A 16,125-nucleotide genomic window follows, 5' to 3' on the forward strand; every position below is an offset into this window, starting at 1 on the left:
AAGAATTACACTTACGTTATTAATTTTTAATTTGTTCTTCTCTCTCCTTTGTAGATGTCCAGAGATATGATAAAGGACAGCTCTACTCCGTCTTCGTGCTGATTCAAAATGTGACCCAGCTCTTCCCCTTCCTTTCCATTTTTCTGCCAAACAGAAATGAAAGTCCATTAAGCATCAGGAAACACTACTTTAACTTTTGAGAGCTGAAATACTGACATTTTACAGTTCATTAGGAATAGAGCTAGGTGCAAAGATTATACCTACCTTTTCTTGGTTTTGCTTAATTTTTTGAGAAAACAAAATCTCTCTTCTGAAGGGCAAATAAAAAAATCCCTGTAAAGTTTTGTCAAACACCTTCATGCAACCTAAAGCAATTAATTACAATATAATTTTTATTAGAGAAGAAAAATGTACTCTTTATTGTTTCAGTAAATGAAATAGTGATTACTTACCACAGTCAAGCATGGATAGGTGTAACCACTTAAAACATCCTTAAGGTGTTCGTACTCTCTTTTATTTGAAGGAAAGGGAAGAAAATTGTTTGTGTTGCGTACTTTTTAAAAACAAAGAATATACCTTGTACTAGGTTTCCTTTATGTCAGAATATGTCATTTGCAAGCTCACTAATCAGTAGTATCCAGTTCTTATATTCACGCATTTAGATTTGTTTTCCCATCACATGGTCACTAGCATAATCTCTTGCCACATTCCTTGGTGACATGGGATCCATGAAGAGTAAAGACTGAGTTCTGTATTGGAAAGGTTTGTGTTTTTTCCTTCCATTCAGATGTCTTTAATTGTCAATCATAGGGTCAAATTTTGTTCTTGCTTATATAATAGGAAATTCCAAATAACTTTGGCAGCTCTTATGGAATTACAGTCAGTTGATGCCAGAGTAAATGAAAGCAGACATTTTGTGATGTGTCAGGATGAAGAAAAAAAGAATTATGGGAATAAAGGAAGAAGCTGTCTGTCAAATAAGTTTAATTAAAGTCAATTCAATACATACAAATTAAGGGAACCCTCCCCTCCCAAACTAATTAGCAGAACCAGAAATTAACAAAGAAAACAGCTACATCATGAAACCTGCCTAGAAAAGCAAGAATCTAGAAAAGATAAATCGTCCACACTTCTCCGTGGAGAATTTGTCATGGAATTTATGCAAAATCTCTTTCCAGTTGAGCAGTTTTTACATCTCAAGTAAGGAGAAGGGAGAGGAAAAAAAAAAGGGGAAAACATTGCACTGCAAAACCAAATATCTAATAAAAAACTGGAGAAGGTAGATGGAGAGGCCCCATACTTCACCATCTCCAACTTGGGTACCTGCAGGTGGTTAAAAGAGCTGCAATATATACAGGTGTTAGCTAAGCAAAGGCAGGCAAAATAAAAGGGATTATGTCAGAAAATGAATGTATCTTTTTAAAAATTAATTTCTCAGTGATAAAACCATTTGAAATCCAAAAAATATTTTAAATGTTTTAAAATTCTGCATGAGAGAGAAGTGCTTATCTATTTTGCTGAGCAAAAATGAATTCAAGTCTATTGAATGAGGTCTCTACTGTAGTATTGGACAGCTGTAGTAGTAGTCTGTTTTTGTCACATAACTTTGAAATTCTCCTTGAAACTATAGACTTCTCTTTCTTCCTTTTCTCAACTGGTATGTTTGATGATGAAATTCAGTTTACTGCCTCTCAAAGTAGTCAATAAACTGTGGTTCAGATCTGCTCTGAGGCAGGCTGAGAAAGTGAGCAAATGCCTTTCCCAAATTTCTGGGGAACAGTGCTTTCAGAATTGCTTATCTAAAGCTTCATCCTCACAATATCTCATATCAACTACCTCTCCATGTCTTTAGCCTACAAAGCACAAGGCAGTTCATCCTGACAGGTGGCAAAAGTAACAGCCCAGGTGATGTGCAGTCTTGTAAGGCCCACGTTGAACTGTGTTGCAGAAAGCTGACACAGCGCCTTCAGGTGGAGTTTCCTCAAGTACTTTTCAGCATCCCTAGCAAGACAAGGCTCTTCCTGGGTGGAAGTGGAGTGTTCTGTCTTTGGTCAACCTTGAAGGCCTCTCTTTACCCCTCCTAGATATCCCATGTCTTTTTAAAGATATCATTTTAGTAGCTCCTTTTCACTGAATAACATGTAACCTTTAAGACATGGATACACAATTGTCTGATACAATAGTATAATGCCTTCAGTTCTTACTAACTTCTAACTTCAGATTTGCCTTTTTCTTACATGCTGAGCACTGAACCGAGAGCTGTCTGTAACTCCATTTCATTATGCGACAGCAATAATTATTGTGGAGACACATATTCAGTTACAGTTGTTTCGGTTTTCCTATGTTTTTTGACACTGATTTTTTCATTTTCTGTGCACTCTTTAAATTTAAACAAGCTCCTGATAAGATTTTAAATTCTATGTGCCAGTGGCTTGATAATGTTTTGCTTAGGCTGTAGGACTTGATATAGGACTTAGAATCATACTAACTACATATTTGCATAAAAGGTGACTTCCATCAAAGCTGATTCCACTATTTGCACAGATTAATGCTACCTCCATGTTAAAATATTGGAAGTCACTCAGCTCCCAGAGAAAGCAAAGGACAGATAACAAAGGAAGGTGTTAAAATGGTAAAGATCTTTTATTGTTATTAGTAGTGAAAAAATAAGAGTTACCATTGCAAATAAAATGCCATCAGACATCACAGGAGCATGTGTCAATATTTTATAAGACAGTAAAAGATATTTGTAAATTCTCATGCTTTCTGATCTTCCTAGTGCAAGAAGAGGCAATTCTAATCCTTAGTGAACTACTTTGTTCACCAGATTTGCCTTTCTATGTGTGTGATTATTGTCTGCAACTTTCATTCTTTTCCTATCATATAAAGTTGACAGATCACTATTCTGAAAGAGGCAGACTATTTTTTTTATAAACTCCCATTTGTTTCTTTCTGGTTTTAAAACAAAATTTAGGTACCTGACAGACTTGCTTTGCTTTTACCTTTCCATGAACAAATTTAGCAAAAAGATATGAAAGTAAATTCAGCCATAAGCAGCTGTTTTATTTTCACTCTGCTGAAAATAAAAAGGATTTATCATCTCTCAAACATAGCGATATATCATTGTTCTTAAAAAATACCAGACTTTGAGCTTTATTTCCTGGCACTTCTGCACATCCCTTCCTATGTGATAATAATCCCACCACTCATTCCCCCCCAAATAGCTCTTAAAAAGGATGCTTTACAATTTAGTCTGAACTCTTCTTTTCTTTGTTCAGAAAAGTGGTAATGAATTTTTTAACTGTTCTTCCTGTCTTTAGGTGTTGTTTTTTCTTTCAAATGAGATTAAGTATAACATGACAACCATCATATGTGACAATCTTAGAAATTTTTTCTTAGAAAAGAAACTAGCAACAATACCTCTTTGAAAATCTTAACATTAGTCTAACAGCCTAAGACTTCTTACAATCTTATAAGGGAAGGTTGCAGTAAAAAAGGCACTGACACAAATGCCTTTGGGAGTGTTAACTTTTCTGTTTGCCTTTTTATAAGAACAAAAAACATCAACCTTCTGTTTAAAGTGAAGGCATAATGATTCACTTGTTCATTCACAAAAAAAGTAAAAAACTACTTCTTAAGTATAAATCAGAAAACCAAATCGTGTCACCTTCTGACAAGCTCTACTAGTTATATGCTGCCCTAGCAATGTGAACGAACTATTAACTCAGCTTTACTTATCAAATCAAAACCAAATCTGTCCGCTGTCTTTCAAAGCACATCAGAGTATTCAGAACATAGCATAGTCCAGAATGTTTTATGGTTTATAACGTTCTTACTCCCTAGGTAAAGTATGACACATTTAAATCCTTGAAAGCTAAAGAAAATTTGTAATCATCAAATGGAAGATAAGACTAATCACAGAATCACAGAATGGTAGGGGCTGGAAAGGACCTCTAGAGATCATCTAGTCCAAAGCTCAGGTGGTAACAGATATTGTAAGTCCTTCCTCAGCCAAAGCCAGACCTGAAGAAGAGATGCTCAACACACAGTAAAGGTATCCCACTGCAGCCTGCCAGCTCTCAGGGATCTTCCTTCTTAGGACATCTGAGAGGGTGACAGGAACTGGGTCATGGCTTAGGAACTCTTCCACAGGGACAAGTAGGTTATACCTTAATACCAACTTGCTCTTATCCTAGGTCTCCAGCCCCATACATGGCTAAAATTGCTCAGGTATAGCAGCTTCCTTGGAAAGTAAATCCACATAAAAGCAGAACAATCATAATCTTCTTGTATAGTAGACTCAAGCTGTCTACATGAGTAAATTTGGCATGACTCAGAGCATTATGCTCATTCCTTAGCAGACAAACTGTGGAATGAGACCATGAATTGCATCTCTTTCCAAACACTGAAGTAAGCTTCTGTTCAGAACTGTTGTACGTTGTTGACAAAAAAAGGTCTCAACTTTGGTATTTTTCCTCATTTTTCAAAGTATCAATTTCTATTCCTTTAAAACAGCTACCTTCATTTTTTTTCCCTCAGGTTATGCACTATCACAACAGAGCGTGCATTAATTAAACCCACTACCTAGATTTCTCTTCATTATGATTAAAAGCCCAACATGTTCTTGTATGAAACCATCTCCTATCTGATCATAGCTCGTTATCACAGAAAGTTTTCTGTACAAATGTGCCTGGATGCAAAGAAAAAAACCCATATCTAGCATTTCATTCATATTACACAGGAAAATCAACAAGACTTATCTGTTTTTAAACAAGCAGTTATAAACTTAGAGAACAAATAAAAACAACAAGCACCTCTCAAATTTGTCCCAAAACACATTATACAATATAGTGTCACTATGTGAATGAGTTAGAGCAGTGAAGTAGTCTGAGAGTTTATTCCTGGAAACAATTTATTCACAACAGTTAGTTTGACTAAAACCCCACAGTATTTCTGCTTTTTTCTTTTTCTTTTTTTTTTTTTATTCCACTCCTTTGAGTACAGTAGTCACTGAAAGAACAGAGTTCAACTATAGGGACCAGACCACAACTCTTCACTGCTTTTTTACATCTTCACAATCATATTACCTCCATCTTCAAGGTTATATTCCAGCCTCAAGTTCTAGATTACCACTGTTGTCCTGTTTGCTTACCAGGTGGGGCTGTTAGGCTCAGGGAAAGATTGACTCAGATACACAGAGTCTCCTCTTCAACCATTATAAATATGACTATCTCAAGTCATGACACAAAAAAACCTGACTGTCCATATGGGCAAAAATTGGAGAGCTAATATAGATTTGACTATCTTAAAACATTCAAGGAAGAATTATGAAGAATAGCAGTGAACTACAATCAGATGGCTTCAAATTTGCAGTCAATCCTGCAATGACTAGTGTCTAGATTTTTTTTGTGATATTTATTTAATGGCATAGTGTTTATTTTTTATAAATACATTTGCATAAAATAATGAGATGGCTTATTCTTTTGAGGTCCAGGAATAAGTATGAAGAATGAATAGATAGAATTTTTATTCTACTAAAATTAGAAGACTGGATAAGTTGGCAAGGTACTTAAGGACATTTTTATTTACTTGTTTACAAAGCTAAAGTCAATCATGAGATGAAGCAGCAGACAATGCCAGTTCTCACCTAAGGACATTTGCCAGAGAAATAAAAACCTGGATATATGAACTATGTTTCCTTTTGAACAACAAAATAAGCAGAACAAGATAAATGGAGTTTCTTCATTGCTAAGTATCCAGGTATAGGCAGACTTGAAGTGATCCATGATGCTGCTACATTCACACACTGGAGCACTGAAAATGCATAGCAACTGAGCTAACACTGTGAGTTCAAACTACTGCTGGTTGGACCCTTCCCTCCTCAAAGTCCAGAGGGAGAAGCATATTCACATACCTGAATAACCTCTCTGACTACTGCATTCTGAAATCAGACAGAGAAATAAATCTCCCTACTACCTTTGCTGTGTATTTCTCTGGGGTGCCATAATCCAGCCACTCAGTCCAAATGCACAGTGAGATGTTGTTACCCATGATGTCTTATAAGTAGTGAACAGTTCTTTTTGTGATGCTGGGTTCAACAAATAATTTATTACATTTTCTCCATAATTTATTAATCTCACACACCTGTCCTATGAAAGGCTTCTTTTAAGAAATGCAATCAAACTTTTTACCCTTTTAAAAAAAGTCTTAAGAAACCCTCATCACTTGTATCATAAGGAAAACCACAGCAGAAAGCATGATCTTTACATAGGGATCCATGAATAGCCAACATTCTTTAAAATAAATATGATGATATCTACAGGAAATACAATAGTATTTAATCATATCCAGTACCATTAAGAAAAATTATATTTCATAGGCAATCTTTTAAAAAAAAAAAAACCAACAAACCAAGCAAATCTAAGGAAATACTGAAAGAGACAATTGGGGCAATACAATATAAAAGGATTATGAATGAACACAAAAACCCCTTCAGAAACAGATTGTAGAGAAGGCTGCTATGACTTTTTCTAGGCTTTTAAAAACCTTTAGCTAACTTTCAGATATTATTCCCTAAGATACAGCACACCAGCAGTTGTCAATAAACAGAAAATTGATAGAAGCTTACTTTGGTATTAATGACAGAATAAAAATACTACCATAGGCAAAAGGCTGCAGGAGGTCTGTTGGTTGCATTCCTTCTGTCAACAATGAAATATTCACAGAACTGTTAGCTAGTGGTATGACAGATTTAGCCTAGCCTCTAGTTGCTTTTTGATTCTTTTAACTGATCAACTGATTCAATAAAAAGGTGTACTTAACAGACATATCAATTGGAAAATTGTAAACTTTATTACAGAATCCTTTTGAAAGGGACAATTTTATGATTTTCGTCATTTTAATATTGTACCTTCAGAGGAAATTCAACTTCAGACAGGCAGAGAAAAGAAGTAATAATATGCATTAAAACTAATGTTTCATGAATCAGAAAGTCCTTTAAACAGTGGTGTGCTTATGAAATAAGAAATTCTTTACATTTTTAGCTGATGATTCTTCCATAATTAAGAAAAGAAAGGATAAGGAGGAAAAGATACACAAAGACCAGAAGAAATGGTTTTTCTCCACTCCATTTGGGTGGTTGATAGGTGTATATTCCTAAATAAATAAATCTTCATTATCTGATGCCAGTATTTGGACCTATCTCATAAAATTCAGAATAAAAAAAAAAAATCCGAGTAGATACATTTTTCTTCAACTATTTTTAATAGTCTGAGATTCATCAGAACTCTGAAGGTGAACTGAAATATGACTATTGAGCACTGTGTTCAGTTCTGGGCCCCTCACTACTAGGAAGATATTGAAGTGCTGGAGCATGTCCAGAGATGGGCAACAGAGTTGATGAAGGATCTGGAAAAGCGGCTGAGGGAGTTGTGGTTATTCGACACAGAGAAGATGAGTCTGAGAGGAGACATGATCATGCTCTACATTTAGCTGAAAGGTAGTTGTAGTGAGGTAGAGGTCAGTCTTTTCTCCCAAGTAATGAATGATAGGACAACAAGAAATGGTCTTGAGCTAGGGAATGTTTAGATTGGACATTAGGAAGAACTTTTTCACTGACAAAGTCATTAATCACTGGAATGGGCTGCCCAAGGAGATGGTGGAGTCCCCATCCCTGAAGATATTGAAAAGTCGTGTAAGTGAGCTGCTGAGGGACATGGTTTAGTGATGGGCTTGGCAGTGTGAGGTTAGTTATTGGAGTGGATCATCTTGAAGGTCTTTTCCAACCAAAATGGTTCTATGACTCTATGATTCAGATGAAGTGAGTGGTCATACATAGTTCTTATAGAACAAAATGCAGTATTGAATAAACAACTTGGTCATCATTTATTCTTTCACCTGACTTTTCTTACCTGGAGCAGGTTATGTTTCCCACAGCGAATGTTAGCTCATGGCAAAGTGATATGCTCATTTCTTGTTCTGAACAAAAGCAAAACTGTAATACTGCAAAGAATATTTTTTTTTTCAAAAAATCCTTCTTCTACCCTGCAAAAAAACCTCAAAAAAATACCAGCTGTACACACAGGTCTGAAGAGGTCTTCTAATTAGCAGCTCATATACTAAACATATTCTCTGTTTCTTCCATGCTTTCTGTTATCAGTCTTACATGGTTGGGCTAGCAAACTCTAAAAGGAAAATCTGAAGATAGTTTCCACTAAGTCTGTCGTCAACCTAGTCTAACAAATAGAAAAACATCAAAATTAAAACCAAAACAAAACCACAACAAACACTCGTCCAATTTGATATCTTGGTTTCTAATGAAAATCTAGAGGTTTATCTAGGAACTGGTATGCTAATTAACTGTTTAGTTACTAATTCACTCTCACTCTTCCAGGATATCCTCTGCATTTGCTCAAGAATCAGGGCTCACTTTTTCTTTTTCTTATCTTGGCTCCATGTATACAATACAAAGGACACTTTCCCTTCATCTCCAGAACATACTCTGAGAACAGCCTCTCTGAGAGTTGCTGGAATGGAACTGTCACTCATATTTAATACATGGTAAAAAGCTTTCCCCAGTATGATCTATGGCGGTGAGAAAACTGGGGTAAAACTGTGCTTCTATCACATGTCCTCATCTGATAGAACTGCATGGTGCCTCATGAAACAATTTTATCTTCCTTAAATAGTGTACATCTAGGTGACTGTACATTCCCCTCTCAATATACAGCCTCCTGACAGGTTTGATGAGCGTGTTTTTTTTTTTTTTTAAAAAAAAGAAAAAAGTTGTGCCCTGAACATTCACTGCTATAGCTTGAAAAATCACAAATTAGCTCAGACGGTAATTAAGCAGACTAAATCAAAGCATACATTGCAGAATTTCTTAGAAGAGTCCATTCCTGCCCCCAACAGACAAGATTTTTACATAAGGATCTGGAATGCAAAATGTTTGGCACATGGTATTTCACTTCTAGTACACTGAAAAGAACAATTCTTTCCTCTGACAAATGATACATAATCAAAACAAATCTGTTTTTTTGAAATTTGTATAGACTTAAAGACTAATATGAAGCCAGAAAAAGTTAGCCAGTTAAATGCCAATGCTTAGTTCAATCCGTGGTGGTAAATGGTACAGTCCACCTTTTATTTCACATTATTACTAAAATATAAGTGTCTTGTCAATGGGCAGGCCAATCTGTCAAGGAAGCCTTCAAACTAGGAACAATACAGGGAGAAGATGATGACCAACAAACAAGAGAGGAAGTGAGGAGGTGGACTGACAATTGAGTGAACTGCTGGGCTCTGAGGGTAATATAGTATGAAGTTCAGCTCAATGCTATGCAATAGCATCATGACTGGGGCATTAGTGCTATGGTAAACTCTTTAACTTCTTCACTAATAATGGTAAACAGGCACTCCTAGGAAGCTTGCAGATGATACAATTTAGGAATGAGGAGCTGTTATATCAGATTTTTTTTTTTGTAAGAAATTTCAGAGTGAGCTTAGTAGGCTGGGGAAAAGAGACAACAGGCAAAGATGCAAAGTCCTGCATCTGGGAGGGATAAATCCATGCACTACAACAGGCTCGGGGCAAAACAACTGGCCAGTAGATTATCAGGCAAGGACTCAAAGGTCCTGGTAGACTCCAATTTTAACACAAGCCAGCAATGTGCCCTTGTGGCAAAGGCAGCCAAGAGCATTGCAGTCTGCATTGGGAAGAATGCTGCCAGTAACATTACAATGCATCCCCTCAGCTACACTGGTGAGATACATCTGCAGTACCAGGTCCAGGCCTGGGCTCCTCAGTGTGAGAGAAATTGACATATAGGTGCAAATCTAGTAAAGAGTCACAAAGGTGACCAGGTGTTTGAAGCATCTCACATAGGAGAGGCTAAAATAGCTGAGACTGTTCAGCTTTGAGCAGAGAAGCCTCAGGGGCAAATCTTATCAATGTGTATAAATATATGATGGGAGGCAGATAGAGAAGACAATGCAAGAATCTTCTCAGTGGTGTCCAGTAAAAGGGCAAGATGCACTGGGCACAAAAATGAAATACATGAAATTCTATTTAACTGTAAAAAAATATATATTTTACTTTGTGAGATGTCAAACACTGCAACAAGATGTCCAAAGAAGTTGTAGTCTCCATCCTTCATGATATTAGCACACATCTGGAGATGGTCATGGGCAAGCTGTTCCAGCTCACTCTGCTTTGAGTAGGGAACACTGGAGTGGATGATCTTCAGAGATGCCTTTACACCTCGGCTGTTGTGTGATTCTGTGGTTACTATATATCGCACCCATTTTTATAATAATGCTCAAAGAAAGTTGAGCAAATCTGTACTAAGATAATTGTTTGACAATAAAGAGCTTTTTTTTTTTTTTCCAAAGAAAAAACATCCCTAGAAATAGAGGCTAAAGGAATTTTTTCTGAGTGAATCAAATTCAACAGGGGAATTTTAGCAGTGATTGTAACAATTGAATTCTAGAGCTATATAATCCAAATTATTATGTATTTACATACAGATTAGAGATCTAAAAGTAGTTGCAGACTAATTCAATTTCTTATTTCCCTACTTGGATTCTTGTTATCTCACTAACTTCCAGTACAGGTTGAAGTGTATTATGGACAGTTCGTAGGCAGAAATGAAAAAACAGAGAGCCATACCAGATTGGGGTTTAGATTTGGAGTATAGTATTTTCAGTTTCATCATTTTCCCCCAAAAGGACAATGGAACTCTTAATCAGTTTACCAAAATGTAGCTCATAGTAAGTTAGGATGATCTCCCATAAAACTGTTTAAGAAACAGTTTCTGAAGGCAAAAAATTCTTCCTGCATATTGGAAAGGAAAGACTAATAGTTTGATTAAGGAGCACAAGTTTAGGAAGCAAAACTGTTGATTTTCACAACAGTAAACAATTATATATATTATTGAGCAGATGGAAAGCAGAGCATATTTCTACAATAAAGTTAAAGGTAGGGGAAACAGTGTGGAAAACAAAATACTGATATTGAAAAGTTGAGGCAATTGCAAGAATATTAAAATCACTTTGGGGGGGGGGGGGGGGTAGATGGTAAATTGACTTAAAATATCCAAACCAAACCAAAGAAGACATTAGAGTTTCTGACTATCATAGCACTTCTTAAATACTGCCAGACTTCTCAGGCATGTGTTTTTGTCCTTTTCTTAGATGAAATTCTTAGGAAAAAAGTCTACTCTTCCCATTAGTTAAGACTGATTTCACTGGAAGCTTTTATACAGAAGAAAAGCAGAAAAAAACGCCAGTTAAATTTGTATTTAAAGTAAGACATTGAAAGGTCACAGACGACATCTGACATTTGGGCTGGGTAAAGGTAAATCTGTCAAAAAAGTGGACTTTTGCAAGGCACATTGACACAAGGGAGCAACTGAAGTGTGAACAGATGAGATAAAACAGATGAGAAAATGTCTGCAGAAAAGTCAAAGAGAGTATCACGTCCTGAGGTATGCAAAAGTAAGAAGACAATCCATGAGAAAAGAGAGGCCATAAAATCAAGGAATACAGCTTGGGAAGGTGTCATTGTGAAAGTACAAAGAGAATAAGATTTTGCAGAAGAAACAGATGGTAGAAAAGACATGAGGAAGAATGAGTCTGGAGAAGACTTTTGGAAGCCCAATCAGTGGGAAGGTATTTCCAGAGTGTTGGTGGAATGCCAAGAGGTTCAAGGCAGACATAGGAGAAAACGAACATGAAGGAATTTCGTCAGATAAGCTCCCTGAGGAGTTTTGGAATTAAAGAGAGATGGAATGTGACTGTATTGTTCCATACAAGTTATAAGATCTGTTCTCAGAACAGAGAAGAGGCTGACTGAAACAAAAGCATTAATATGACAGCCTGGCACGGCCAGAAGAGTTTCACACTGAGCAGTGTTTGTATCTAAATTCTCTTTCCTGTACACAGTCCACCTGCAAGAGATATGACAAAAAGGCAATAGAAAACTGTGTATAATGCCAGTTATTTTATAGCAAGACCTGGCTTCTGTGTTTACAAGTTATGTGATTTTTGAAAGAAAAAATTCAGTAATCTTTGAAAAAGTAAAATTATATTTTTATCAATATTAAATGTAAAAATAATATCAGTGTATCTCTTTGTAATGGATGTTAACCACTGAATATTAAAAAAGGTCTTTAATACTTTTAAACAAAATGCAAAGTGAGTTTTTTGTTAATATGAGATGCAGCCTACATGCCTGATGGCAGTTGTGGTCTAAGTAAAGAACTCATTACTTCTAGAAGTTAAACAGTCTGAAATTTCAGATAATGAATCAGTTGCATAGCTTGTACTGGGAATTTCTTTCTGACAATGAAAAGATGATGTTTGCCACTAGAGGACTAATGAATCACTCTGCATAAGAAGAATTTAATGTTACTCAGATAGCTAACATAACGTTAAATTTACTTTCATATAGCTAGGTATATTTACATAAAATTAAAATGTTGTTTTGTTGGGATTTTTTTGTAATGATTTTGAATAAACAGTTAAATCCCGTTTTGTATCTCACTATATTATATAAACCAGTGTATTTGGCAAAGCCCTACACTAGGTGTTACTATCTGTTGCCATGATGCAAACAAGCATCGCCACAGCATCAAATGACTGTCTGGGTTTTTAAATGAATACAAACAGAAGGAAAAACCAAGTTTCAGGATTGTGCTCTAAAGAGTAGATTATGAAAGACAGTCAAATGTCAATATTCTTAAGTATATAGGAACTGAATAGGTATTTCCTGGTGTAACACGGCTCTGCATAAGTATGTTCCTCTGTAACTTCACAGTAGGAGAATATTATTTTTTAAATGTGAAACAGCAAACGTGCTAAAATCTGTTGAGATTTACAGTTTGACATGAACCCATGATCAAAAGCTGAAGATCATGTAATCCATCCTAAAATAATCACACAGCTATAAAATGCTTATCAGATAAACAATAACTGCCATTTTACCCATAATCTGTGATATATCTATTTCAAATTATCACTGACATACTAAACTTGATTTCTTACTGAGTATATCCTGAAAATTTGCATCTCATAAGGTAAATCATTAGCCTTTAGAGCACCGATGTTCTGACAATCTCTCTTCTACAGGACTCCACATAACATTTTAACAAATGTTAAAGGAAAAAAAAAGTAAGGCTTTTGAGGCTTAAGAAGAAACCAGAGGAAAATATATTTTCTATTTTAACTGGTTTATGTCAAGGTGAAGTAATTGGTTAAAACTGGAGATAAGGAAAATCTGCAAAATGTATTTGTGCACTACTTCAAAGCCTTTCTTCAGTCTTATAGCTCAGAATTTATCAAATATGTTCAGTGTAACAGGTGAAGAACCCCAAAAACTCCTCATCATTATTCAGGGCTTGGAAAGCTGATATTAATTGTCCAAATTTACAGAAGAGAGATATTATTAACATAAATGTTCATTTAGCAATATTCAGCAGCACAGAGAAGCATATTTTCTGTTTTAAGTACTGAAATTTTCTTTAAAATGCTGAATTCAACTTCTCTGTAACTGAAATAGAAATATATTATTGAAAAGCTGATCTTTAAAATGATAAAAACTTGACTATTAATTTTTCCTCCACTTCAGAAATACATAAGGAGAAAAGGTGTCCTGAGGTCATATCTACATTGTTTCTGAGATATGCAGAGATCAAATGGCAGGGTGAAAAGCTTAAAATAAATCCCAAAAGTACCATATTGAAAAATTCGACAGTAATGAAATTGTATAGAATTATGAAAGTTATTTTTTCTGTCTACAGATAAACATCTTCTAGACAGTTCCTTTGACTCTGGAAAAGTGCAAATCCAAATTTCAGTTCACTACACTTTAGAAAATAGAAGTCTGGAATAAGTTCATTGCCTTTGACACATAATGTTCTCCTCATGGAAAAAAGAAAAAGCATTCATTCGTCCCTCAGGCTGCATGAAATCAGAGTCACAGAAGGAATGTTTGAAAAAGTCTAGCTTTTCCAAAATATATCTCTGAAAATCCAGAAAAGAAATCAATTAAATCACTGCATGTTGAAAAAAAAATATTTTTGAAGACAAAGTACTCTGTCCCTTGTGTTTCATGTTTACAGAATGTGGTTCAATATGTAAATTTAAAATATTACAATTCAGAACTTCAACTGATTATTTATCCTTCTGTGTCTTACATTAATTTCTCTATATTGAGATGTGTACAAGAGAGTTCACATAGGTGTGGCTCTCAAAAGCTTATCAATATTGGTTGCAATTCACACAAACCTTCTTTTTTGTCTTCTGCAGCAATCTTCACTTTTGTGTCTGTTATATCTTTGAAAGAGGCCAGAAAGAGAACTACATCTCCTTTTTCATTCTTTATAGGAACAATATCCAGTAGGCACCAGAATGAAGACCCTGCAAGGATAAAGAATGAATTTAATTCAAATAGCTGTATTTCAGCAGAGGGAGGGGGGGAAGTAAATGACTAAATCTACAAGTAACGTAATTCTAATAAATAAATAAATAAATCTTATTTAGGAGGTCAGTAGTCAGAGTGTCACAGATGTTCAGCTCACGTAAATCTCTTTGCATCATTGGTTGAAACTCAGTAATACTGCTTTCTGGAGAAGCAAGACATTAATTGAAATGCAAAATTTATCTACAGGGATCATTAATAGAGTTTAATGAAACTGCTTACTCCTCTGAAACCATGGTTTCCTTTGAAATCTCAACTGATGTTGCTTATTTTACTGAAATAGCTTTCACTCTGTTAACTTGCCATCTGAAGCTTCCATGTTTACTACAGAATCATTCTATCTTAATAATCTGACTTAGGACTCTTTAAAATCTCTTGGCAGAAGGACTGAAAATCAGAGCATCATTCCACTAATTCAAAAATATTTAAAGTAATTGACATGATACTTAAAACAGAAACAGGGTTAACTCCTTGCATCTTACAGAGGGTGAGACAATACCATATATAATCTGTAAAATTAATATCAGCTATCTTCCTTACTATCCATAAGATTCATCTTGCTAAGACTTGAAAAATGCTGAGTTTGGCAATATTTTCATGTCAACCTTTCCCTGCCTACATCTGCTACATAATTATACAGTGTAAAAGAAATTGTTACTTTTGTCAGTGATTGCGTCCTTTTTGCAAAGTATGTTGTTTAATTCCAATGATGTAAGCTTGCTATTAACACAGACAGCTCAGAACAACATCTAAATGCTGGTAGTGTGCTGGAACTGTATCAAAGGTCTCAGCAAACATCCTAGATTCCAATCCCATCTATCTGGGATAATTCATCCTAGTGTCAGGCTTTTGTTTATTTCAGTTTTGGGATATCAACACTAACGACCTCCACCCACCATCAGATGACTAATATTATTTATAAGATATATAAATACTGCTACAAAATTACTTTTTGAAATTTCTTTTTTTTGGACATGTCTTTATAACTTCCACAATCATATGCCATTCCAACATACTATTTTTGGCATTCATTCCTTTACAAGTACAAATCTACTTTCATTCATAAATAGAAACATGAATAATTCTCTGGATCATTGCTGCCAAAAGAGACTATAGGCAAACGATCAGCTGAGTTTTAGAGGAGTCCTTCTGAACTCTGCCATTTTGAAAATGAACTTTACACACCAAGATCAAAAGTCAGCTTCCTAATTTAATCTTTCAACTGACTGGCTGTAGGCCAGGGTGACAGGTGAAACAGCAGATTCCCTTTTGGAGGACCACCACAACTGGAGGTACAAGAGTATGCTTCTGGTCCTTTCTGTCCTGGTCAAACCTTATGAGAGCTAGATAAGTGGCTTTGAGAGTAACATTACTAATGGCTCAACCATTAGGTAATGCTTCCACTTTGGGTATTTAAAGAATAGACAGGGAGAACAGAGAATGAAAGAAAAGACTGGAGAAGGAGAGAAAAAATCATAGGAAAAAGAATAGTTTTATGTTGGGTTTCAATGTTCTTATTTTGGGTTTGAATACAGACCTTTTAAAAGAAAGTAGAATTGTTATCAGAAGAAAAAGATATCTACTGTTCCTTCTTCCATTTTAGTTTTCTGTTCCTTTTTTTTTTTTTTTTAACAGATTTTACTCTTAGC

The 16,125-nt window shown here is 35.4% G+C and overlaps 1 protein-coding gene across 1 annotated transcript in view; it reads right to left on the reverse strand.

The window, feature by feature from the left end:
* The window catches only part of KCNH8 (potassium voltage-gated channel subfamily H member 8), a 185,671-nt gene that overhangs the window by 97,698 nt on the left and 71,848 nt on the right, over positions 1 to 16,125 (reverse strand). The window contains exons 3-4 of the mRNA XM_061996509.1: positions 14,284 to 14,415; positions 16 to 143 (exon numbers count right to left, since the gene is read on the reverse strand). Of these exons, the coding sequence (XP_061852493.1) occupies positions 16 to 143; positions 14,284 to 14,415 (260 nt within the window). The remainder of the gene's footprint in view (positions 1 to 15; positions 144 to 14,283; positions 14,416 to 16,125) is intronic.

Source organism: Colius striatus, chromosome 5 (assembly GCF_028858725.1).
Source record: "Colius striatus isolate bColStr4 chromosome 5, bColStr4.1.hap1, whole genome shotgun sequence".
Classification (NCBI taxonomy): Eukaryota; Metazoa; Chordata; class Aves; order Coliiformes; family Coliidae; genus Colius; species Colius striatus.